We start from the raw sequence: 26,121 nt of genomic DNA on the forward strand, positions 1-26,121 counted from the left end.
GTGATGGCAGTCATAAATTAAGAGAGAAGTCCCTGAGGAGAGCATTCCGTCCCTCCTGGAGAGCGTCATGTTGGGAGGTATGTTACTGGCTGGACACCAGTATAACTTTAAAGTGACCAAAAATACTGCTTCACTTGTTCGTTTGACACAGATGCCTCAGTAACAAAGGCGCATCCACTAGTACAGTCACGCATAGCGGATGTAGTAGGGCCGCTGGTTCTACGCTACGGACACACTTCTGAACAATGCGTAAACGTTTCCAATTCCCGCCGCCGGCATCCGTTCCTTTCCTTTTATAGTCGGGGAGTGATCTGCAGCCTGACCCCGCCCTGCATTCCGGCGTGCCGGTGACGCAAACAATAAGACGCGCAGCACCGACGTCCCTATATGTAACGTCATTGCAGAGCGACCTCCGGCCGTGGCCAGCGGTAGGGTCATTATTCCGGCCGTAGTACTACCGGAAAAATCAACGTGGGGAAAACACGCTGGAAAATTCTAACGCGACTAATAGGCTGCCCCCATAAGCCTGCTTGTAAAAGTGCAAAATGGTTCCATTCATGTTGGAAAGGACAGCTTAGCCGTCACATGCTCACTACAGCTGTGCGGGGACACCGCTGCTCGGGATCATTGGATCAGTTACTCCGTTTATGTGGAAGCCAAGTACGTGCGGTGCTATGCACGTGTCTGAGCTATGTATATTCTGTGTATAACGTGTATCCCCCGTGCTCGATATGTAAGGCTTGCTCCTGTGCCTTGCAGTATGCAGTGGAGAGACACAGTTGTTTGTTTTGCTGAAACATAGTTGCCAAATGCAGCTGTATCCCAGACTTCAGAAGAGCTCCATGCAGTGGCCATCGTACCACCCAGTTACACCCACAAGTGGAATTGCGCCTGAGATCGGAAAATCCATCTGCAGAATGTTGGATTTTATGATAATTGGATAAAGATTATTGATGTTTCATGTTTTGATTTCCAATGTGGATGTAGTGTTGCAATGCCTGTTGATGCTATGGCACCTAAGGACATCATGACAAACTCTCATGCCAAGTCCATCTTAAATACTATGAACTGTCTTCGTAAGAGTCAGACATTATGTGATGTGACCCTCCGCGTAAACACACAAGATTTTCCTGCTCATCGCATTGTTCTAGCTGCTTGCAGTGACTATTTCTGTGCCATGTTTACCAGTGAGGTAAGGGGCCTTACATATATTTGCAATGTGGAAGTTTCACCATTGGGAAAAAAAACCTGTTCCCATTAGCAATGTAGTCAGTCTTTCGTATACAGAGATTATTTTCAGAAAATAAGTCATATGTCACACTGCTTTGAAAGAAAGTGAAAGGGACATTATATGTTAACAGCCAAGACTTTAATATACAAACCAAATTTCACACCAGGATGGATAGACTTACTGACTGTATATAGTTTGTAGGAAATTACTCCTCTAGGGATGGCCATCAACCATCGATGATTCAAAATTATTGATGTTCTATGACCAATGTTAACTACATTTACCAACGACGGGGGGAAAACCAGATGGTTTCCCGCCATCAATGACAAGAAGCTATTGAATTTTTTTTTTCTTTCTCCATAGTGTCCAAGGACATGGAGCATAGCTCTGCCCCTTCCCCGGCACCCATAAAGCCACGCCTATGGGCCCTGATTGGTCCGCCACTTGCGGTACACTAAACTAGGGCTGACCATCGATGGCTGAAACCATAAATAGTTACCTTTTATAGATGGTTTCCCACCATCGAGGTTATCCATCAATTGTACTATCTATGGTAACAGTCGATGGATAACCCACCGATGGCCATACCTAGACTCATCAGCTGACAAGCATGCTTACTGGGGTCTTCTCTCTCAGATGGATGTACTGCAATGCAGTTCAATTATTGGTCCCTCTATAGCCTACTGTATTTCTTTCTTTATTGGAAAAGCCTAAGCAATTTTTGTGATTGTGCGTTCATACCCATGTCCTGATTTGATTAGTGGTTTCAGCATGTCATCAAATAAGCATAAACATGGTGGATTATTTAGAAAGAAAAATATCCTGTTTTTACTTGTGCTTCTTAGAACATGCCTGGTCAGCAGCATAAACATTTATCTCTCTCAGCCAAACTACTCTGTGAAGGGCTTCCACAGCTATTGAGACACTTCTCTGGAATACTGCAGCATCCATCAAGTCGAAATACTGATGTTACAGTATTGCTGATAGACTCCTCCTTGTGCGTGCATTATATATGACACACTATGTAGCTGGGATGGTGAAAGTGTAGGCTGGTTACGCTAAGCACAATTACATAATAGGAGCCGGCGCACTTGAAATTCTTCAATCAGGGTGTGCTGGCTCCTCCCCTCTATCCCCTCCCAGTTTAGAAAAATGTGCCCTCAGGAGAGGGTGCACACACTGGAGCTCCAGAGGATTTTTTTTCAACAACGGGTTCTTTGAAGTGCTGAGTCTGATCCCGCTGACAGGACAACGATCCTGAGGGTCAGTGTACCACAGGCATTGCGCTCTCGCACGCACACACCCGCAGCACTCCGCACACCCCCAGAACAGAGCCTGAAGATAAGAAGAGTCGTGAGTGTTGCCGGGGTCTCGCTAGTAGGGCCCCTCCCGGTTCTTGGGGTGGGCATACGGACTCCCTCTGGGGTAATCCCATAGCCCCCCCCCCCTTCCCCCGCGCAGACTGCCAGTGGCAGTGAAATTAGGTGTTGGGGCTTCAATTTGCACATTATTGGGGACATTGCCAGTTTTAAAATGCTTGTAGCTCTGGCACCATAGCAGGGGGCGGAGCTACCTCAGAGCGGGATTAGCGGCTTCCTGTCGCCATTTCCTGCACTCTCAGCGCTACAGCAGGACGGCCAGCTCCTCCAGAGAATACTCCACAGTCAGACACTGGTACAAGGGTGTAGTTGAGGGGGAGAGCCCGCTGTGGGTACTTTGTATTCGGCTCCCCATGCACTATACAACCAAATTGCCTATATTCTAACTTCTGAATTGTTAGGTACAGGCTAGGTGCTGGTCCCTCCTCTCTGAGTCTCTCTTCACATACTGGGCTGGGCAGGCTTGCTTCTACCTGTGTGTGTGTGTGTGTGTGTGTGTGTGTGTGTGTGTGTGTGTAAATGTTCCCTGGCAGCATAGTAAAAAAAAAAAAAAAAAAAAGCTGTGTGTAATATTTGTCACACCAGATTTTTTTCCTGCTGATTCTCTCATGTGTGAACCATGCAGTCAGCCTTCACAAGATAGTGGGGCTTCTGGGGGTGATATACAAGAACCAGCTTGGTTGAGTTGTATTAAAACTATGATGGCTAACATGTCCAATGTGTTAACTACTGCTAGACAGGAAAGGCAGCAGTTACAACAGTATGGCTGCTCTGGCTAAGGATAAGATAGAAAGCAGACGGGGGCGTGGCTTGGTCGCCATAGTGAGAGGCTGCATGAAGTGAGAGTTCCGTACTCTCAATAAACTAAATAGGGTCTATACCTATCAAGCTTCTTCATTAACGCTCCTACACTACCCTTCTCCCTTGGGGAACGATCGCTGCGGGGTTTGAGCGGGTCCGCGGAATCGGGGAGCCCGTTTTCGGGCTCTTGCAGGTTGCGGCCTGCCCTCACCTTTCAGGCCGGGGTATGCGGTGGCCGGGGCCCCCGAGGCTGGATTTGACGTCTCTGCGGGTCGCTGTGGAGCTCCGGAGGAGGTGAGGACTGGAGAGCACGGTGGCTTCTGACTATCTGCGGCGGCTCGCGCTGGATCTCGTAGCGCGTGATGACCGGACGGTGGTGCCATCTGTAAGGCCGCGCGGCACCTCGACTCCACCCTTCCGGGAGCGGCGCCGTGTCCTGCTGCCTTTCTCCCTCCCTCCTGCACCGTGCCTTCAGGGGCGGGCTGCGGCTGTCACTTGTGCGGTTGGGGTTTCTGCTGGCGGATCCCCCTGCCGCCGGATCCTCCGGTCTCCTGTCTCCTCTGCCGGGCGGGCGCGGCTCTCCGGGTCTGCTTACAACCACTGGGGGAGAGTGGACCCGCTGCCACCACTGACTTACTGGGCTGCTGCCGATCTCCCTCAGCCCTGCTGTTCACTTTCATGCCCTGGGGCGGCTGCTGGGTGGGAGTGCTGACGGCACTTACTGTCTATGCGGCTGCTGCTTGAAATCCCCTCTTGCCTGCAGCTCCATCAGCGTTTCTAATTGCGGCATTAGTCTGATGAGCCACATAGCCTCTGCATGACCTCACTCAGTTTCACTCTGTGGCCAACACAATACTAAAAAATTAAATAAAGGCTGGGGGGTGTGGCTTAACGGCTGACTGGACAAGTGGCAGCCTGAGAGAGCCCCGGGCAAAGTACCTAAAAAACTTGCTCTTGGAGGATCCCGGGGGGTGGATTTGAGCCTCCACCTGCCCCCTCAAGTGCTGAATTTGGTGTCGGTGGAGGTCCGCAGAGCCGGGGGACACGCTACCCGTGTCCCTGCAGGTTGCGGCCTAACCTCCGGACGGAGACCGCGGCCTCAAGTTGCTCCCTGGACCCGCTGAAGATCCGTAGCTGGCGCGGAGACCCACAGCCTTGCTCAGCGCCCGCCTGGAGGCAGGAATTATCCAGGGCCATACGTCAGAGGCCGGCTGCGCGGGATACCGGCCTCGCGGTCCTCCGGCGGCCGGTCACTGAGCCCCTGCATTGGCCGGAGCGGACACCGCTGAGACGCACGCAGCGTCAAGTGCCCCCTCCGGTGGTCACTGTTACCCACTGCTGCGGTATACTCTCTTCGTTATAGCTACCTACTCACTCTGGCCCCGATACTCGTTGTGGGCGCAATGGTCTCTGGATGAATAATATATCATGGCTGGCCTGACCGCCTCATAACTCACCTGTGTCAATTACCTCCCCCTACCTCGCCACTCCCTTCCCCTCTCTATTGCAACTTTACTGGAGTAGGTAGACCTCTCCCCTACCGGCCCTCATTATGTCACAAAGGAACAAGAAGGCCCCTCAGGCTCCCACAAACTTCTTCGGTAGCAAGGCTAAGGGTTCCCAGAACTTGGCGCACTCCCCGGAGTCTCCTTCATCCCCACGTTCTTCAGAATTAGGTATTGACCCTCAGATACAGGCAGTAATGTCCGGCCTCCTGGAGGGCGTTCAAACAGCCTTCAAACAGGAATTGTCCAGTGCTGTTTCGGAATTTAAAAGGGAGATTGCCTCGCTTGGACACCGTACAGATGCTTTGGAGACGAAGACCGATGATTTATGTCGCTCACAACTGCGTCTAGACCACGAGCTCTCGAGGCTTCACACTGAAGTTGAGACGGTGAAGGAGCGCCAGGAAGACCAAGAGAACCGGTCCCGTCGCAATAACTTGCGAATACGTAACGTGGCGGAGTCAGTCCAGAGCTCTACGTTGCCCTCCTTCTTGAAAGATCTTTTCCAGCACTTGGCCCCGGACTTATCTGATGAAGACTGCCTTTTTGACAGAGCGCATAGAGCCTTGCGGGCCAAACCTTCCACAACACAACCTCCTCGGGACATTATAGCCCGTCTCCATTATTTCCGCTCGAAGGAAAAAATAATTGCTTCTGTCCGGGACTCCTCCGACATAACCTTCCGGGGTATGCAATTGCAAATTTACCAGGACTTGGCGCCCTCGTCTATTCAGAAACGTCGGGACCTTCAACCGATTACTAGGCTTTTACGCCAACACCAAATCCGATACCGCTGGGGATTCCCCTTCCAGTTGCAGCTTACTTTTAATGGCATCAACTACGCTATTAAGACCCTGGCACAAGGGCAAGAATTGCTTCACAAGCTTGATCTTCTCCCGGAATCTACGTCCTCTTCTGTCGACCCAGCTGCTTCGCCAAAACCTCAACGATCCCGCCCGCCACAGCCAGACTGGTCGAGAGCGTCTCGCCATAGGGATGGTGTTGATGCCCCCCCCTGATCTCCCGCCCTCCTCCCTTTTGATTTCACTGTGCCTTTGCATTTATTTGCTGGAAATCCCCCCTGGACTGGATTGACCATCCTTTGCTCTCCAGATCTCCTTTGTCCCTCCCTAGAGGTTGATTTGATATTTTGTGCATAAGGTTCTATATACCTTGACAATAGTGGGTTTTGTTTTTTAATTTTTTTATTTTTTTTACTACTAGGGGACCTCAGCGGGGTTGGTTGATTCGGACCCAATTCCGTGGACCCCCTTGGTATACCTCAGGTACTCCTGTATGATGGTTCTTCAGAGGCTCCAACTGTTCTATCTGTCATTATACACTGTGCCTATATGTTCTTTGTTACACAATGTTGTTTAGCAGTTTGGTCCTACGCGCCTTATTCTGATATATGGACCATATGTTATTACGTTATTCCCTTTTGATGTCCTCCTCCCATCACCCTACTTACCGCCCCTCCCTCCCCCTTCCTTTCTTTCCTGACACAGGTTCTATCTCCATGTTGTGTACATCTCTGGTCTTGGCCAGTTTGTTCTCGGTCAGGCCACACAGCCTGATATGTTGGTTCGTACCACTACCCCCATGCTCCCTTCTTTGATGACTTTATTGATTATGTTTTTCTTTGTTTGGCGGTCCTGATATGGGCCCCATTTCTACAGGGTTTCTGCCCGAGTGGGCTTTTTCTCCTCTCTTCTTGCTTTTCTCTGCTTTTCTTCTGTGGCCTTCTTTTCCCCCCATTCTCTCTACTCTCTTAATCCTTGTGGTGGGTTCCGGGTAGCCCTTTCACTTGCTCTTATTCTTTTATGGCCAGTTTGGCCCTGGAGGGCCTTTGTTTTTGCATCCCCTTTTTCATGATCTTAAATGAGATACTGCTCCTTAGGCCACCATGCCCCTAAAGATATTATCCGTTAATGTAAACGGCCTCAACTCCCCCAAAAAACGGATGGTGCTCCTGGGCGCTTGTAGACGTGAGAAAGCGGATGTAGTTTTTCTCCAAGAAACTCCCCTTACGGGCTCCCACACCCAACTCCGTGGTAGGCAATTTGCGCAGACTTTTTTTGCTTCAGCGGCTTGTAAAAAACGTTGGGTTGCAATCTTAATTAATCGCCATATTCCATTTATACATACCAAAACTATAGCGGATTCAGATGGTCGGTATTTGATGGTTATTGGTACCCTCCGCTCTGAAGTCTTAACACTTATCTCTGTCTGCTCCTAACCAAGATCAACCCCTATTTTTTCACTCCCTCTTTCGTCACATTGGCAGGGTTACACAGGGTCGCATTGTATTGGGTGGGGATTTTAACACTATTCTTGACACCCTATTAGATAGGACTGGTCCCCCACTAGCCTCTAGAGCAGCGGTGGCCAACCCGCGGCTCTCGAGCCACATGCGGCTCTTTCATCCGTCACATGCGGCTCAATCGGCTCCTGGCCACCGCTGCCCCCAGCCACAGACACACGCACGCCTCTCCGGCGGTGGATTCTCTCTTCAATATGGCGCCGGCCCGTGAGCCAATCAGAGCTCGCGGGCCGGCAGCTAAGGCTCCTGATTGGCTGCCGGACAGCTAGCTTTGATTGGCTCACGGATCAGCACCTAATTAAAGAGAGACACTGCCAATGGAGAGTGAGCAGCAGCGCGGTGAGCGGGGCGCGGGGTGGCTGATGAGCACTGTGGGGACATGTGTATCTGGGACTGGGGGCATAGCAAGCACTGGGAGCATAGCAGGCACTGTGGGGACATGTGTATCTGCACTGGTGGCATAGCAGGCACTGGGGGCATATCTGGCACTATGGGGGCATAGCAGGCACTGTGGGGGCATAGCAGGCACTGTGGGGACATTTGTATCTGCACTGGGGGCATATCTGGCACTGGGAACATAGCAGGCACTGTGGGGACATGTGTATCTGGCACTGGGGGCATAGCAGGCACTGTGGGGACGTGTATCTGCACTAGGGGCATAGCAGGCACTGGGGACATATCTGCCACTGGGGGCATAGCAGGCACTGTGGGGACATGTGTATCTGGCACTAGGGGCATATCTGGCACTGGGGGCCTAGCAGGCACTGTGGGGACATGTGTATCTGGCACTGGGGGCATAGCAGGCACTGGGGCATAGCAGGCACTGGAGGCATATCTGGAACTGGGGGCATAGCAGGCACTGTGGGGACATGTGTATCTGGCACTGGGGGCATATCTGGCACTGGGCGGATAGCAGGCACTGTGGGCATATCTGGAACTTGGGGAATAGCAGGCACTGGGAACATGTGTATCTGGCACTGGGGGCATAGCAGGCACTGGGGGCATATCTGGCACTTGGGGAATAGCAGGCACTGGGGACATATGTATCTGGCATTGGGGGCATAGCAGACACTGAGGGGACATATGTATCTGGCACTGGGGGCATAGCTGGCACTGTGGGGACATGTGTATCTGGCAGTGGAGACATGTGTATCTGGCACTGGGGGCATATATGTATCTGGCACTGTGGGGGCATATATGTATCTGGCACTTTGGAGGCACCCATTTTTTGGCGTTTTTATATGTATGTGGTACTGTACAACATGACGAAAAACGGGGTTATGATATAAGGTCATACTTCTACAATCGTCATATCGAATGCTGTACACAAAAATGGGGTGTGGCTTTGTGACAACTAGGCGACGCCCCCACATGATAGTGGCTCTTGCTCTTGACTACAGATCTTTTCTGGCTCTTTGCCTCTGACTGGTTGGCCACCCCTGCTCTAGAGCTTCACGCACGCTTGCAGCCTCCCTTAAATTTCATGACCTACGGGACTCGTGGCGTCTGTCACTCTGTTGCCAGAGATTATACTCACTACTCAGCCCCTCATCAACACTACACCCGGATCGATCTGTTACACATCTCGTCCTCCATTGCTTCTAGAATCGCTGACGCAGGAATAACCCCCTTCACTTGGACTGATCATTCCGGTGTTTATGTTCTTATCGATCTATATCATTCTGCACACGCTGCTCGCAAATGGAGATTTGACGAGTCACTGTTGCTTAACCCGTCAGTTTCCGCGAAAATACATCTGGTGATAGAACAATATTTTACGGAGAATAACACACCTGATGTCTCTTCTGGTATAATATGGGAGGCTCATAAGGCCACCTTGAGGGGTCTTCTTATGGCACGGACCTCCTCGCTTCGCTAAAAAGCAACACAGGAGATACACTTATTAGAATCTCAAATAGCTACCTTGGCCGCCCAGCATAAGCTAACTCCCTGCCCTGCTTTACTTACGCAAATTACTAATTTACAAGGCCAACTGAATGCGCTTTTGTCTCGTCATGCGGCCCTCATTCTTCGAAAGTTAAATCAGAAATTTTACGACAAAGCGGACAAACTAGATTCCCTACTGGCGAACAAATTGCGACATAAACAAGCAAATAGCGCAATTGACAAACTCTATTCCTGAACTTTGAATGATTTTACTTATGACCCTAAACATATGGTCGAAGAGTTTAGGGACTATTTTATAGCTCTTTATAACTTGACGACTCCGGTACACTCCCCCTCCCTGGACCCAGAGAAGTTACGTTCCTACCTGTCCTCGACCCCACTGCCAAACATTTCCACAGCTCAATTAGACACCCTGAATCAGGATATCTCAGTAGACAAGACGTTAACAGCCATGAAATCCTTGCGGTCCTCCGCTGCTCCCGGCCCTGACTGTTTCACGGCGCAATATTATAAACACTTTGCTAAAATATTAGCCCCTCACCTTACTGTCCTCTTTAACCAGATCTTAGGGGGCGCATCCTTTGCTCCAGCAACTACCCAAGCCGATATTGTGGTGATCCCTAAACCTGACAGAGACCCCACCCAGTGCGGCAATTATAGGCCTATCTCATTGCTAAATGTTCATCTGAAAATTTATGCTAAAATTCTGGCTCTGAGACTGGCCCCCCTCCTTACTGAACTGGTACATCCCGATCAGGTTGGATTTATCCCTGGCCGACAGGCCTCTGATAACACCAAGGGGGCCATTGATATTATCCACTCTATCCATCAGCGAAAATCCCCTTCCCTGTTATTAGCCTTGGATGCATAGAAGGCGTTTGATCGCATTTCGTGGCCTTTCGCCTTCTCTGTTCTCCAACGCATGGGCTTTTCCGGTAAGTTTTATGATGGTGTCTCTGATTTATATCGCAACCCCTCGGCGCGGGTCTCGGTCAATGGGATCACCTCCCCAAGTTTTGAGATATCTAATGGTACCAGGCAAGGATGTCCACTCTCGCCCTTGATTTTTGCCCTTGTTATGGAACCTTTAGCGGCTAGGGTTCGTCTCAACCCGAATATTAAATGGATTCAAATTGGCCAAACAGAACACAAAATTGCACTTTACGCTGACGATGTATTAATTTCCCTTACTAACCCAGCATCGTCACTTCCTCATCTCCAAGCTGAGATAGACCTTTACTCGCAATACTCAGGTTATAAGATTAATACTACTAAGACAGAAGTACTCGATTTTTACATTACCCTCGCGTCTAAGACACAACTTGAATCGACATTCCCATTCTCCTGGCATAACCGAAAACTTATATATCTAGGTATTTACTTAACCCACAGACACCATCAACTCTTTCAAGCGAATTTCCCACGACTTTTGGACCAAATTCGCTCGGATCTTCAAACTTGGTCTTCTTATTTCATTTCATGGATCGGACGTGCCAATTCCGTAAAGATGAACGTTCTCCCTAGGATTTTATATCTTTTCCAAACGCTCCCGATCTATATTCCCCCCCTACGTGTTTAAATTCCTACTGTATCAAACCTCCCGTTTCGTTTGGGCCAATAAACACCCCAGAATTAAATTCTCATTGTTACAACTACCTTCCTGGTGTGGAGGTTTAGGCATACCCAATTTTAAGTACTATTCCTGTGTTCAGTGGTGTGGCTCGGGGACTGACGGGGTTTGGATAACTATCGAAGCCGGTGAGTTGGGACTCTCTATGCTTTCTTCCCTCTTATGGCTTCCGAGATCCATCCGCCCTCGGGCCGCCTCATCTCACCCTGTGGTGGCACGCTCTTTGTATATTTGGGATCTTGTAGTGAGAAAACATCAGCTGGCCCCTAATCCGTCCCCCCTGATACCACTGTTCCATAACCCTGCCTTTCCTCCGGGAATGGTTAGATCTGCTTTCTCACTCTGGAAACGGGGGAGCGTACATTTTCTTAATGATATCACCTCTAGTACATCTTTTCCTTTGTTTACCCAGATTCAGACACAATACACTCTCCCTCATAGTGAATTCTTCCGATACCTCCAACTCAGGCACTTTCACTCTGGGGTTCATACTGCTCTCTCTTCTAGGCCTCTCACCACTCTTGAAAATATATGTATGAGACGCTCTCACACGAAAGGTCTTATTTCTGACCTCTATGCTCTGCTATTGCAAGGCTCTGCCCCTCCCAGGGATCACAGAGAATTGGCCTGGGTGAGAGACCTAAGTGCAACTCTAGAAGAGGAGAAATATGGAGTAATGCGAACTCCAGCTCTATCTGTGTTAGGATAAAGGAAAATGTGTATAAACTGTTGTACCGCTGGTACTATGTACCCTCTCGCTTAAAGGCGATGTACCCTGATGTTACAGACCATTGCTGGAGGGGTTGTGCTGCTGAAGGGACGTACATGCATATTTGGTGGACTTGCCCGAAATTAATACCTTTATGGAAGGACGTTGTTCAACTTCTCTCGCTTCTATTCACTATTCCAATCCCCCTAGATACTAAATTCTTCTTATTACCTTTAGATCTCCCGACTTTAACTAAACACCAGAACAAGCTATTACGTCATGTAGCTACTGCTACGACATGCCAGATTGCAAAGGCCTGGAGGCTGCCATCCCCACCATCTTTGCAATCCGTCATCGCCTACATTTGGTATGTATATAAGATGGAATATATGACCAGTCTCATTAGGCAATCTGCCAGGGCAATCGATAAAGTATGGACACCCTGGCTCGCCTCTCAAAATGCCCCCTCCCCATTCTGTAGCTAATTAAGTTATGTACCCTCCTTTTTGTATCAGCGGTCCGGGCCCCACCGAAAGGACCCCTCCTCTTCTTTTTGTTCCCCTTTCTGTCCGCACTCTTGTTTCTTTTTCTTTCTGTATATTTCTCTGACGTCCTAGTGGATGCTGGGAACTCCGTAAGGACCATGGGGAATAGCGGGCTCCGAAGGAGGCTGGGCACTCTAGAAAGATTTATGACAACCTGGTGTGCACTGGCTCCTCCCACTATGACCCTCCTCCAAGCCTCAGTTAGATTTTGTGCCCGGCCGAGGTTGGATGCACACTAGGGGCTCTCCTGAGCCTTTAGAAAGAAAGTATAGAAATTAGGTTTTTTATTTTCAGTGAGACCTGCTGGCAACAGGCTCACTGCAGCGAGGGACTAAGGGGAGAAGAAGCGAACTCGCCTGCTTGCAGCCAGCTTGTGCTTCTTAGGCTACTGGACACCATTAGCTCCAGAGGGATCGACCGCAGGCCCAGCCTTGGTGTTCGGTCCCGGAGCCGCGCCGCCGTCCCCCTTACAGGGCCAGAAGCAAGAAGAGGTCCGGAAAATCGGCGGCAGAAGACATCAGTCTTCACCAAGGTAGCGCACAGCACTGCAGCTGTGCGCCATTGCTCCTCACACACACTTCACACTCCGGTCACTGAGGGTGCAGGGCGCTGGGGGGGGGGCGCCCTGAGAAGCAATAATAACACCTTGGCTGGCAAAAATACCACAATATATAGCCCCAGAGGCTATATATGTGGAAAATACCCCTGCCAGAATATAGGAAAAAGCGGGAGAATAGTCTGCGGAAAAGGGACGGAGCTATCTCCTTCAGCACACTGGCGCCATTTTTCCCTCACAGCTCCGCTGGAAGGAAGCTCCCTGGCTCTCCCCTGCAGTCTACACTACAGAAAAGGGTAAAAAAGAGAGGGGGGGCACTAAATTTAGGCGCAGTATACATTTATATAGAAAAAGCAGCTATAGGGGACATAACTCAGTTAGTCCCTGCATTATATAGCGCTCTGGTGTGTGCTGGCATACTCTCACTCTGTCCCCCCCAAAGGGCTTTTGTGGGTCCTGTCCTCTGTTGAAGCATTCCCTGTGTGTGTGCGGTGTGTCGGTACGGCTGTGTCGACATGTTTGATGAGGATAATGATGTGGAGACGGAGCAGATGCCTTTAGAAGGGATGTCACCCCCTGCGGGGCAGACACCTGAGTGGATGAGCTTATGGAAAGAAATGAGTGCACGTATAGACTCCTTACATAAGAAATTTGACGACATGCCAAATGTGGGACAGCCGACTTCTCAGCTCGTGCCTGTCCAGGCGTCTCACAGGTCATCAGGGGCTCTAAAACGCCCGCTACCTCAGACCGCAGACCCAGATGTCGACACTGATACTGACACCAGTGTCGACGACGATGAGTCTAACCTGATGCCCACTAAGGCCATTCACTGCATGATTGAGGCAATGAAAGAGGTGTTACACATTTCTGATATAAATACAGGTACCACTAAAAAGGGTATTATGTTTGGGGAGAAAAAACTACCCGTAGTTTTTCCCCCATCAGATGAATTAAATGAAGTGTGTGAAGAAGCGTGGGCTTTCCCTGATAAAAAATTGGTAATTTCTAAGAAGGTACTAATGGCGTTCCCTTTCCCGCCAGAGGATAGGTCACGTTGGGAAACACCTCCTAGGGTGGATAAAGCGCTCACACGTTTGTCTAAAAAGGTGGCACTACCGTCTCCGGATACGGCCGCCCTCAAGGAACCTGCTGATAGAAAGCAGGAGGCGATCCTGAAGTCTGTATACACACACTCAGGCATTATACTTAGGCCAGCTATTGCGTCAGCATGGATGTGCAGTGCTGCCGCTGCGTGGTCAGATAAACTGTCAGAAAATATTGACACATTAGACAGAGACACGATCCTGCTAACCATAGACCATATCAAAGACTCAGTCTTATATATGAGAGATGCACAGAGGGAAATCTGCCGGCTGGCATCTAAAGTAAGTGCATTGTCCATTTCTGCTAGGAGAGGCTTATGGACTCGCCAGTGGACAGGAGATGCAGATTCTAAAAGGCACATGGAAGTTTTGCCTTATAAGGGTGAGGAATTATTTGGGGATGGTCTCTCGGACCTAGTTTCCACAGCAACGTCTGGGAAGTCAGCATTTTTACCCCATGTCCCCTCACAGCCTAAGAAGGCGCCATTTTATCAGGTTCAGTCCTTTCGGACCCAGAAAAACAAGCGTGGAAAAGGCGGGTCTTTTCTGTCCAGAGGCAGAGGTAGGGGAAAAAGGCTGCAACAAACAGCAGGTTCCCAGGAGCAAAAGTCCTCCCCCGCTTCTTCTTCCAAGTCCGCCGCATGACGGTGGGGCTCCACAGGCGGAGCCAGGTACGGTGGGGGGCCGCCTCAAGAATTTCAGCGATCAGTGGGCTCGCTCACAGGTGGATCCCTGGATCCTTCAAATAGTATCTCAGGGGTACAAACTGGAATTCGAGGCGTCTCCACCCCACCGGTTCCTAAAATCTGCCTTGCCGATTGCTCCCTCAGACCAGGAGTACCTCAGATTTGTGGTACAGGATTGCCATTACCAATTCCAGACGCTGCCGTTTGGACTGTCCACGGCACCGAGGGTATTTACCAAGGTTATGGCGGAAATGATGATACTCCTTCGAAAAAAGGGAGTTTTAATTATCCCGTACTTGTACGATCTCCTAATAAAGGCGAGGTCCAAGGAACAGTTGTTGGTGGGAGTAGCACTATCTCAGGAAGTGCTGCACCAGCACGGCTGGATTCTGAATATCCCAAAGTCATAGCTGGTTCCGACGACACGGCTACTGTTCCTGGGTATGATTCTGGATACAGTCCAAAAAAAAAAAAAAGTGTTTCTCCCGGAGGAGAAAGCCAGGGAGTTGTCATCTCTAGTCAGAGACCTCCTGAAACCAAAACAGGTATCGGTGCATCACTGCACGCGGGTCCTGGGAAAGATGGTAGCTTCTTACGAAGCAATTCCCTTCGGCAGGTTCCATGCCAGAATCTTTCAGTGGGACCTATTGGACAAATGGTCCGGATCGCATCTTCAGATGCATCGCTTAATAACCCTGTCTCCAAGAACCAGGGTGTCTCTACTGTGGTGGCTGCAGAGTGCCCATCTTCTAGAGGGCCGCATGTTCGGCATACAGGAATGGGTCCTAGTGACCACGGATGCCAGCCTTCGAGGCTGGGGGGCAGTCACACGGGGAAGAAACTTCCAAGGACTATGGTCGAGTCAGGAGACTTCCCTTCACATAAATATTCTGGAACTAAGGGCCATTTACAATGCCCTAAGTCAAGCAAAATCCCTGCTCCTACACCAGCCGGTGCTGATCCAGTCAGACAACATCACGGCAGTCGCCCATGTAAATCGACAGGGAGGCACAAGAAGCAGGATGGCGACGGCAGAAGCCACAAGAATTCTCCGATGGGCGGAGAATCATGTACTAGCATTGTCAGCAGTGTTCATTCCGGGAGTGGACAACTGGGAAGCAGACTTCCTCAGCAGACACGACCTCCACCCGGGAGAGTGGGGACTTCATCCAGAAGTTTTCCAGATGCTGGTAAACCGTTGGGAAAAACCACAGGTGGACATGATGGCGTCCCGCCTCAACAAAAAGTTAAAAAGATATTGCGCCAGGTCAAGGGACCCTCAGGCGATAGCTGTGGACGCTCTAGTGACACCGTGGGTGTACCAGTCGGTTTATGTGTTCCCTCCTCTACCTCTCATACCAAAGGTATTGAGAATAATAAGAAAGCGAGGAGTAAACACAATTCTCGTGGTTCCGGATTGGCCAAGACGAGCATGGTACCCGGAACTTCAAGAGATGATCTCAGAGGACCCGTGGCCTCTGCCGCTCAGACAGGAACTGCTACAGCAGGGGCCCTGTCTGTTCCAAGACTTACCGCGGCTGCGTTTGACGGCATGGCGGTTGAACGCCGGATCCTGAAGGAAAAGGGTATTCCGGAAGAAGTCATTCCTACGCTTATTAAAGCCAGGAAAGATGTTACGGCAAATCATTATCACCGCATATGGCGGAAATATGTTGCATGGTGCGAGGCCAAAAAGGCCCCAACAGAGGAATTTCAACTAGGTCGATTTCTGCATTTCCTGCAAGCAGGAGTGAATATGGGCCTAAAACTAGGCTCCATTAAAGTACAGATCTCGGCTCTGTCGATTTTCTTTCAAAAAGAACTAGCTTCAGTACCTGAAGTTCAGACATTTGTGAAAGGAGTGCTGCATATTCAGCCCCCGTTCGTGCCTCCTGTGGCACCTTGGGATCTCAACGTGGTGTTGAGTTTCTTAAAATCACATTGGTTTGAGCCACTAAAAACCGTGGTTCTAAAATATCTCACGTGGAAAGTGGTCATGTTATTGGCCTTGGCTTCAGCCAGGCGAGTGTCAGAATTGGCGGCTTTATCATGTAAAAGCCCTTATCTGATTTTCCATATGGATAGGGCAGAATTGAGGACTCGTCCCCAGTTTCTCCCTAAGGTGGTGTCAGCGTTTCACCTGAACCAGCCTATTGTGGTGCCTGCGGCTACTAGGGATTTGGAGGACTCCAAGTTGCTAGACGTTGTCAGGGCCCTGAAATTATGTTTCCAGGATGGCTGGAGTCAGAAAATCTGACTCGCTGTTTATCCTGTATGCACCCAACAAGCTGGGTGCTCCTGCTTCTAAGCAGACTATTGCTCGCTGGATTTGTAGTACAATTCAGCTTGCACATTCTGTGGCAGGCCTGCCACAGCCAAAATCTGTAAATGCCCACTCCACAAGGAAGGTGGGCTCATCTTGGGCGGCTGCCCGAGGGGTCTCGGCTTTACAACTTTGCCGAGCAGCTACTTGGTCAGGGGCAAACACGTTTGCAAAATTCTACAAATTTGATACCCTGGCTGAGGAGGACCTGGAGTTCTCTCATTCGGTGCTGCAGAGTCATCCGCACTCTCCCGCCCGTTTGGGAGCTTTGGTATAATCCCCATGGTCCTTACGGAGTTCCCAGCATCCACTAGGACGTCAGAGAAAATAAGAATTTACTCACCGGTAATTCTATTTCTCTGACGTCCTAGTGGATGCTGGGAACTCCGTAAGGACCATGGGGAATAGCGGGCTCCGAAGGAGGCTGGGCACTCTAGAAAGATTTATGACTACCTGGTGTGCACTGGCTCCTCCCACTATGACCCTCCTCCAAGCCTCAGTTAGATTTTGTGCCCGGCCGAGGTTGGATGCACACTAGGGGCTCTCCTGAGCCCTTAGAAAGAAAGTATAGATTTAGGTTTTTTATTTTCAGTGAGACCTGCTGGCAACAGGCTCACTGCAGCGAGGGACTAAGGGGAGAAGAAGCGAACTCGCCTGCTTGCAGCCGGATTGGGCTTCTTAGGCTGCTGGACACCATTAGCTCCAGAGGGATCGACCGCAGGCCCAGTCCTTGGTGTTCGGTCCCGGAGCCGCGCCGCCGTCCCCCTTACAGAGCCAGAAGCAAGAAGAGTTCCGGAAAATCGGCGGCAGAAGACATCAGTCTTCTCCAAGGTAGCGCACAGCACTGCAGCTGTGCGCCATTGCTCCTCACACACACTTCACACTCCGGTCACTGAGGGTGCAGGGCGATGGGGGGGGGGGGGGGCGCCCTGAGAAGCAATTATAACACCTTGGCTGGCAAAAATACCACAATATATAGCCCTAGAGGCTATATATGTGGAAAATACCCCTGCCAGAATCCAGAAAAAAGCGGGAGAATAGGCCGCGGAAAAGGGGCGGAGCTATCTCCTTCAGCACACTGGCGCCATTTCTCCTTCACAGATCCACTGGAAGGAAGCTCCCTGGCACTCCCCTGCAGTCTACACTACAGAAAAGGGTAAAAAAAGAGAGGGGGGGCACTAAATTTAGGCGCTGTATATAATTATATAGAAAAAGCAGCTATAGGGGACATAACTCAGTTAGTCCCTGCATTATATAGCGCTCTGGTGTGTGCTGGCATACTCTCACTCTGTCCCCCCAAAGGGCTTTTGTGGGTCCTGTCCTCTGTGGAGCATTCCTTGTGTGTGTGCGGTGTGTCGGTACGGCTGTGTCGACATGTTTGATGAGGATAATGATGTGGAGACGGAGCAGATGCCTTTAGAAGGGATGTCACCCCCTGCGGGGCAGACACCTGAGTGGTTGAACTTATGGAAAGAAATGAGTGCACGTATAGACTCCTTACATAAGAAATTTGACGACATGCCTAATGTGGGACAGCCGACTTCTCAGCTCGTGCCTGTCCAGGCGTCGCACAGGTCATCAGGGGCTCTAAAACGCCCGCTACCTCAGACCGCAGACCCAGATGTCGACACTGATACTGACACCAGTGTCGACGACGATGAGTCTAATCTGATGCCCACTAAGGCCATTCACTGCATGATTGAGGCAATGAAAGAGGTGTTACACATTTCTGATATAAATACAGGTACCACTAAAAAGGGTATTATGTTTGGGGAGAAAAAACTACCCATAGTTTCTCTGACGTCCTAAGTGGATGCTGGGGACTCCGTCAGGACCATGGGGAATAGCGGCTCCGCAGGAGACAGGGCACAAAAGTAAAAGCTTTAGGATCAGGTGGTGTGCACTGGCTCCTCCCCCTATGACCCTCCTCCAAGCCTCAGTTAGGTTTTTGTGCCCGGCCGAGAAGGGTGCAATCTAGGTGGCTCTCCTAAAGAGCTGCTTAGAGTAAAAGTTTTATTAGGTTTTTTATTTTCAGTGAGTCCTGCTGGCAACAGGCTCACTGCAACGAGGGACTTAGGGGAGAAGAAGTGAACTCACCTGCATGCAGGATGGATTGGCTTCTTAGGCTACTGGACACTAGCTCCAGAGGGACGATCACAGGTACAGCCTGGATGGGTCACCGGAGCCGCGCCGCCGACCCCCTTGCAGATGCTGAAGAGAGAAGAGGTCCAGAAATCGGCGGCTGAAGACTTCTCAGTCTTCATGAGGTAGCGCACAGCACTGCAGCTGTGCGCCATTGCTCTCAGCACACTTCACACCAACGGTCACTGAGGGTGCAGGGCGCTGGGGGGGGCGCCCTGGGCAGCAATGAAAGTACCTATACTGGCTAAAAATACATCACATATAGCCTCTGGGGCTATATGGATGTATTTAACCCCTGCCAGGTTGTCAGAAAAACGGGAGAAGAAGCCCGCCGAAAAGGGGGCGGGGCCTATTCTCCTCAGCACACAGCGCCATTTTCCCTCACAGAACTGCTGGAGGGAAGGCTCCCAGGCTCTCCCCTGCACTGCACTACAGAAACAGGGTTAAAACAGAGAGGAGGGGCACTTATTTGGCGATATGATTATATATTAAGATGCTATAAGGGAAAACACTTATATAAAGGTTGTCCCTGTATAATTATAGCGTTTTGGTGTGTGCTGGCAAACTCTCCCTCTGTCTCCCCAAAGGGCTAGTGGGGTCCTGTCCTCTATCAGAGCATTCCCTGTGTGTGTGCTGTGTGTCGGTACGTGTGTGTCGACATGTATGAGGACGATGTTGGTGAGGAGGCGGAGCAATTGCCTGTAATGGTGATGTTACTCTCTAGGGAGTCGACACCGGAATGGATGGCTTATTTAGGGAATTACGTGATAATGTCAACACGCTGCAAGGTCGGTTGACGACATGAGACGGCCGGCAAACAAATTAGTACCTGTCCAGGCGTCTCAAACACCGTCAGGGGCTTTAAAACGCCCATTTACCTCAGTCGGTCGACACAGACACGGACACTGACTCCAGTGTCGACGGTGAAGAAACAAACGTATTTTCCTTTAGGGCCACACGTTACATGTTAAGGGCAATGAAGGAGGTGTTACATATTTCTGATACTACAAGTACCACAAAAAAGGGTATTATGTGGGGTGTGAAAAAACTACCTGTAGTTTTTCCTGAATCAGATAAATTAAATGAAGGCGCTCACACGCTTATCACAAGTGGCGTTACCGTCTCCAGATACGGCCGCCCTCAAGGAGCCAGCTGATAGGAGGCTGGAAAATATCCTAAAAAGTATATACACACATACTGGTGTTATACTGCGACCAGCGATCGCCTCAGCCTGGATGTGCAGCGCTGGGGTGGCTTGGTCGGATTCCCTGACTGAAAATATTGATACCCTTGACAGGGACAGTATTTTATTGACTATAGAGCATTTAAAGGATGCATTTCTATATATGCGAGATGCACAGAGGGATATTTGCACTCTGGCATCAAGAGTAAGTGCGATGTCCATATCTGCCAGAAGATGTTTATGGACACGACAGTGGTCAGGTGATGCAGATTCCAAACGGCACATGGAAGTATTGCCGTATAAAGGGGAGGAGTTATTTGGGGTCGGTCCATCGGACCTGGTGGCCACGGCAACAGCTGGAAAATCCACCTTTTTTACCCCAAGTCACATCTCAGCAGAAAAAGACACCGTCTTTTCAGCCTCAGTCCTTTCGTCCCCATAAGGGCAAGCGGGCAAAAGGCCAGTCATATCTGCCCAGGGATAGAGGAAAGGGAAGAAGACTGCAGCAGGCAGCCCATTCCCAGAAACAGAAGCCCTCCACCGCTTCTACCAAGTCCTCAGCATGACGCTGGGGCCGTACAAGCGGACTCAGGTGCGGTGGGGGGTCGTCTCAAGAGTTTCAGCACGCAGTGGGCTCACTCGCAAGTGGACCCCTGGAGCCTACAAGTAGTATCCCAGGGGTACAGATTGGAAATTCGAGACGTCTCCCCCTCGCAGGTTCCTGAAGTCTGCTTTACCAACGTCTCCCTCCGACAGAGAGGCAGTATTGGAAACAATTCACAAGCTGTATTCCCAGCAGGTGATAATCAAAGTACCCCTCCTACAACAAGGAAAGGGGTATTATTCCACACTATATTGTGGTACTGAAGCCAGACGGCTCGGTGAGACCTATTCTAAATCTGAAATATTTGAACACTTACATACAAAGGTTCAAATCAAGATGGAGTCACTCAAGCAGTGATAGCGAATCAGGAAGAAGGGGACTATATGGTGTCCCTGGACATCAGGGATGCTTACCTCCATGTCCCAATTTGCCCTTCTCACCAAGGGTACCTCAGGTTCGTGGTACAGAACTGTCACTATCAGTTTCAGACGCTGCCGTTTGGATTGTCCACGGCACCCCGGGTCTTTACCAAGGTAATGACCGAAATGATGATTCTTCTTCAAAGAAAATGGACGATCTCCTGATAAGGGCAAGGTCCAGAGAACAGTTGGAGGTCGGAGTAGCACTATCTCAAGTAGTTCTACGACAGCACGGGTGGATTCTAAATATTCCAAAATCGCAGCTGTTTCCGACGACACGTCTGCTGTTCCTAGGGATGATTCTGGACACAGTCCAGAAAAGGGTGTTTCTCCCGGAGAAGAAAGCCAGGGAGTTATCCGAGCTAGTCAGGAACCTCCTAAAACCAGGAAAAGTGTCAGTGCATCATTGCACAAGGGTCCTGGGAAAAATGGTGGCTTCTTACGAAGCGATTCCATTCGGCAGATTTCACGCAAGAACTTTTCAGTGGGATCTGCTGGAAAAATGGTCCGGATCGCATCTTCAGATGCATCAGCGGATAACCCTGTCTCCAAGGACAAGGGTGTTTCTTCTGCGGTGGCTGCAGAGTGCTCATCTATTAAAGGGCCGCAGATTCGGCATTCAGGACTGGGTCCTGGTGACCACGGATGCCAGCCTGAGAGGCTGGGGAGCAGTCACACAGGGAAAAAATTTCCAGGGAGTGTGATATAGTCTGGAGACTTCTCTCCACATAAATATACTGGAGCTAAGGGCAATTTACAATGCTCTAAGCTTAGCAAGACCTCTGCTTCAAGGTCAGCCGATATTGATCCAGTGGGACAACATCACGGCAGTCGCCCACGTAAACAGACAGGGCGGCACAAGAAGCAGGAGGGCAATGGCAGAAACTGCAAGGATTCTTCGCTGGGCGGAAAATCATGTGATAACACTGTCAGCAGTGTTCATTCCGGGAGTGGACAACTGGGAAGCAGACTTCCTCAGCAGGCACGACCTCCACCCGGGAGAGTGGGGACTTCATCGGGAAGTCTTCCACATGATTGTGAACCGTTGGGAAAGACCAAAGGTGGATATGATGGCGTCCCGCCTGAACAAAAAACTGGACAGGTATTGCGCCAGGTCAAGAGACCCTCAGGCAATAGCTGTGGACGTTCTGGTAACACCGTGGGTGTACCAGTCGGTGTATGTGTTCCCTCCTCTGCTTCTCATACCCAAGGTACTGAGAATTATAAGACGTAGAGGAGTAAGAACTATACTCGTGGCTCCGGATTGGCCAAGAAGGACTTGGTACCCGGAACTTCAAGAAATGCTCACAGAGGACTCATGGCCTCTGCCTCTAAGAAGGGACTTGCTTCAGCAAGTACCATGTCTGTTCCAAGACTTACCGCGGCTGCGTTTGACGGCATGGCGGTGGAACGCCGGATCCTAAGGGAAAAAGGCATTCCGGAAGAGGTCATTCCTACCCTGGTCAAAGCCAGGAAGGAGGTGACCGCACAACATTATCACCACATGTGGCGAAAATATGTTGCGTGGTGTGAGGCCAGGAAGGCCCCACGAAGAAATTTCAACTCGGTCGATTCCTGCATTTCCTGCAAACAGGAGTGTCTATGGGCCTCAAATTGGGGTCCATTAGGGTTCAAATTTCGGCCCTGTCAATTTTCTTCCAGAAAAGATTGGCTTCAGTTCCTGAAGTCCAGAAGTTTGTCAAGGGAGTACTGCATATACAACCCCCTTTTGTGCCTCCAGTGGCACTGTGGGATCTCAACGTAGTTCTGGGATTCCTCAAATCACATTGGTTTAAACCGCTCAAATCTGTGGATTTGAAATATCTCACATGGAAAGTGACCATGCTGTTGGCCCTGGCCTCGGCCAGGCGAGTGTCAGAATTGGCGGCTTTGTCTCACAAAGCCCATATCTGATTGTCCATTCGGACAGGGCAGAGCTGCGGACTCGTCCCCAGTTTCTCCCTAAGGTGGTGTCAGCGTTTCACCTGCACCAGCTTATTGTGGTACCTGCGGCTACTAGGGACTTGGAGGACTCCAGGTTGCTGGATGTTGTCAGGGCCCTGAAAATATAGGTTCCAGGACGGCTGGAGTCCGGAAAACTGACTTGCTGTTATCCTGTAGGCACCCAAAAAACTGGGTGCTCTTGCTTCTAAGCAGACGATTGCTAGTTGGATGTGTAGTACAATTCAGCTTGCACATTCTGTGGCAGGCCTGCCACAGCCAAAATATGTAAATGCCCATTCCACAAGGAAGGTGGGCTCATCTTGGGCGGCTGCCCGAGGGGTCTCGGCTTTACAACTTTGCCGAGCTGCTACTTGGTCAGGGGCACACCCTGGCTGAGGAGGACCTGGAGTTCTCTCATTCGGTGCTGCAGTGTCATCCGCACTCTCCCGCCCGTTTGGGAGCTTTGGTATAATCACCATGGTCCTGACGGAGTCCCCAGCATCCACTTAGGACGTCAGAGAAAATAAGAATTTACTTACCGATAATTCTATTTCTCGTAGTCCGTAGTGGATGCTGGGCGCCCATCCCAAGTGCGGATTGTCTGCAATACTTGTACATAGTTATTGTTACAAAAATCGGGTTATTATTGTTGTGAGCCATCTTTTCAGAGGCTCCGCTGTTATCATGCTGTTAACTGGGTTCAGATCACAGGTTGTACAGTGTGATTGGTGTGGCTGGTATGAGTCTTACCCGGGATTCAAAATCCTTCCTTATTGTGTACGCTCGTCCGGGCACAGTATCCTAACTGAGGCTTGGAGGAGGGTCATAGGGGGAGGAGCCAGTGCACACCACCTGATCCTAAAGCTTTTACTTTTGTGCCCTGTCTCCTGCGGAGCCGCTATTCCCCATGGTCCTGACGGAGTCCCCAGCATCCACTACGGACTACGAGAAATAGAATTATCGGTAAGTAAATTCTTATTTTTTCCCCCATCAGATGAATTAAATGAAGTGTGTGAAGAAGCGTGGGCTTTCCCTGATAAAAAATTGGTAATTCCTAAGAAGGTACTAATGGCGTTTCCTTTCCCGCCAGAGGATAGGTCACGTTGGGAAACACCTCCTAGGGTGGATAAAGCACTCACACGTTTATCAAAAAAGGTGGCACTACCGTCTCCGGATACGGCCGCCCTCAAGGAACCTGCTGATAGAAAGCAGGAGGCGATCCTGAAGTCTGTATATACACACTCAGGCATTATACTTAGGCCAGCTATTGCGTCAGCTTGGATGTGCAGTGCTGCCGCTGCGTGGTCAGATAAACTGTCAGAAAATATTGACACATTAGACAGAGACACGATCCTGTTAACCATAGACCATATAAAAGACTCCGTCTTATATATGAGAGATGCACAGAGGGAAATCTGCCGACTGGCATCTAAAGTTAGTGCATTGTCCATTTCTGCTAGGAGAGGCTTATGGACTCGCCAGTGGACAGGAGATGCAGATTCTAAAAGGCACATGGAAGTGTTGCCATATAAAGGTGAGGAATTATTTGGGGATGGTCTCTCGGACCTAGTTTCCACAGCAACGTCTGGGAAGTCAGCATTTTTACCCCATGTCCCCTCACAGCCTAAGAAGGCGCCGTTTTATCAGGTTCAGTCCTTTCGGACCCAGAAAAACAAGCGTGGAAAAGGCGGATCCTTTCTATCCAGAGGCAGAGGTAGAAGAAAAAGGCTGCAACAAACAGCAGGTTCCCAGGAGCAAAAGTCCTCCCCCGCTTCTTCTGCCAAGTCCGCCGCATGACGGTGGGGCTCCACAGGCGGAGCCTGGTACGGTGGGGGGCCGCCTCAAGAATTTCAGCGATCAGTGGGCTCGCTCACAGGTGGATCCCTGGATCCTTCAAATAGTATCTCAGGGGTACAAACTGGAATTCGAGGCGTCTCCACCCCACCGGTTCCTAAAATCTGCCTTACCGATTGCTCCCTCAGACAGGGAGGCGGTGCTAGCGGCAATTCACAAGCTGTATTCCCAGCAGGTGATAATCAAGGTACCCCTACTTCAACAAGGCCGGGGTTACTGTTCCACACTATTTGTGGTACCGAAACCGGACGGTTCGGTGAGACCCATTTTAAATTTGAAATCCTTGAACACATACATAAAAAAATTCAAGTTCAAGATGGAATCGCTCAGGGCGGTTATTGCGAGCCTGGAAGAGGGGGATTACATGGTATCCCTGGACATCAAGGATGCTTACTTGCATGTCCCCATTTACCATTCTCACCAGGAGTACCTCAGATTTGTGGTACAGGATTGCCATTACCAATTCCAGACGCTGCCGTTTGGACTGTCCACGGCACCGAGGGTATTTACCAAGGTGATGGCGGAAATGATGATACTCCTTCGAAAAAAGGGAGTTTTAATTATCCCGTACTTGGACGATCTCCTGATAAAAGCGAGGTCCAAGGAACAGTTGTTGGTGGGAGTAGCACTATCTCAGGAGGTGCTGCACCAGCACGGCTGGATTCTGAATATCCCAAAGTCACAGCTGGTTCCGACGACACGACTACTGTTCCTGGGAATGATTCTGGATACAGTACAGAAAAAAGTGTTTCTCCCGGAGGAGAAAGCCAGGGAGTTGTCATCTCTAGTCAGAGACCTCCTGAAACCAAAACAGGTATCAGTGCATCGCTGCACGCGGGTCCTGGGAAAGATGGTGGCTTCTTACAAAGCAATTCCCTTCGGCAGGTTCCATGCCAGAATCTTTCAGTGGGACCTGTTGGACCAGTGGTCCGGATCGCATCTTCAGATGCATCGCTTGATAACCCTGTCTCCAAGAACCAGGGTGTCGCTACTGTGGTGGCTGCAGAGTGCCCATCTTCTAGAGGGCCGCAGGTTCGGCATACAGGACTGGGTCCTGGTGACCACGGATGCCAGCCTTCGGGGCTGGGGGGCAGTCACACAGGGAAGAAACTTCCAAGGACTATGGTCGAGTCAGGAGACTTCCCTTCACATAAATATTCTGGAACTAAGGGCCATCTACAATGCCCTAAGTCAAGCAAAATCCCTGCTCCTACACCAGCCGGTGCTGATCCAGTCAGACAACATCACGGCAGTCGCCCATGTAAATCGACAG

The 26,121-nt window shown here is 50.2% G+C and overlaps 1 protein-coding gene across 3 annotated transcripts in view; it reads left to right on the forward strand.

Annotated features, from left to right (window-relative positions):
• Positions 1 to 360: 360 nt before the first annotated feature.
• KLHL12 (kelch like family member 12) overlaps positions 361 to 26,121 on the forward strand; it is an 83,627-nt gene continuing 57,866 nt past the window's right edge. Inside the window, exon 1 of one of the 3 annotated variants that reach the window (XM_063954815.1) lies at positions 361 to 1,192. In XM_063954815.1, the coding sequence (XP_063810885.1) occupies positions 995 to 1,192 (198 nt within the window). In that variant the 5' untranslated portion in view covers positions 361 to 994. The remainder of the gene's footprint in view (positions 1,193 to 26,121) is intronic. The other 2 variants (XM_063954814.1, XM_063954816.1) reach the window with 2 other exon arrangements.

The sequence above is a fragment of the Pseudophryne corroboree genome, chromosome 2 (assembly GCF_028390025.1).
Source record: "Pseudophryne corroboree isolate aPseCor3 chromosome 2, aPseCor3.hap2, whole genome shotgun sequence".
Classification (NCBI taxonomy): domain Eukaryota; kingdom Metazoa; phylum Chordata; class Amphibia; order Anura; family Myobatrachidae; genus Pseudophryne; species Pseudophryne corroboree.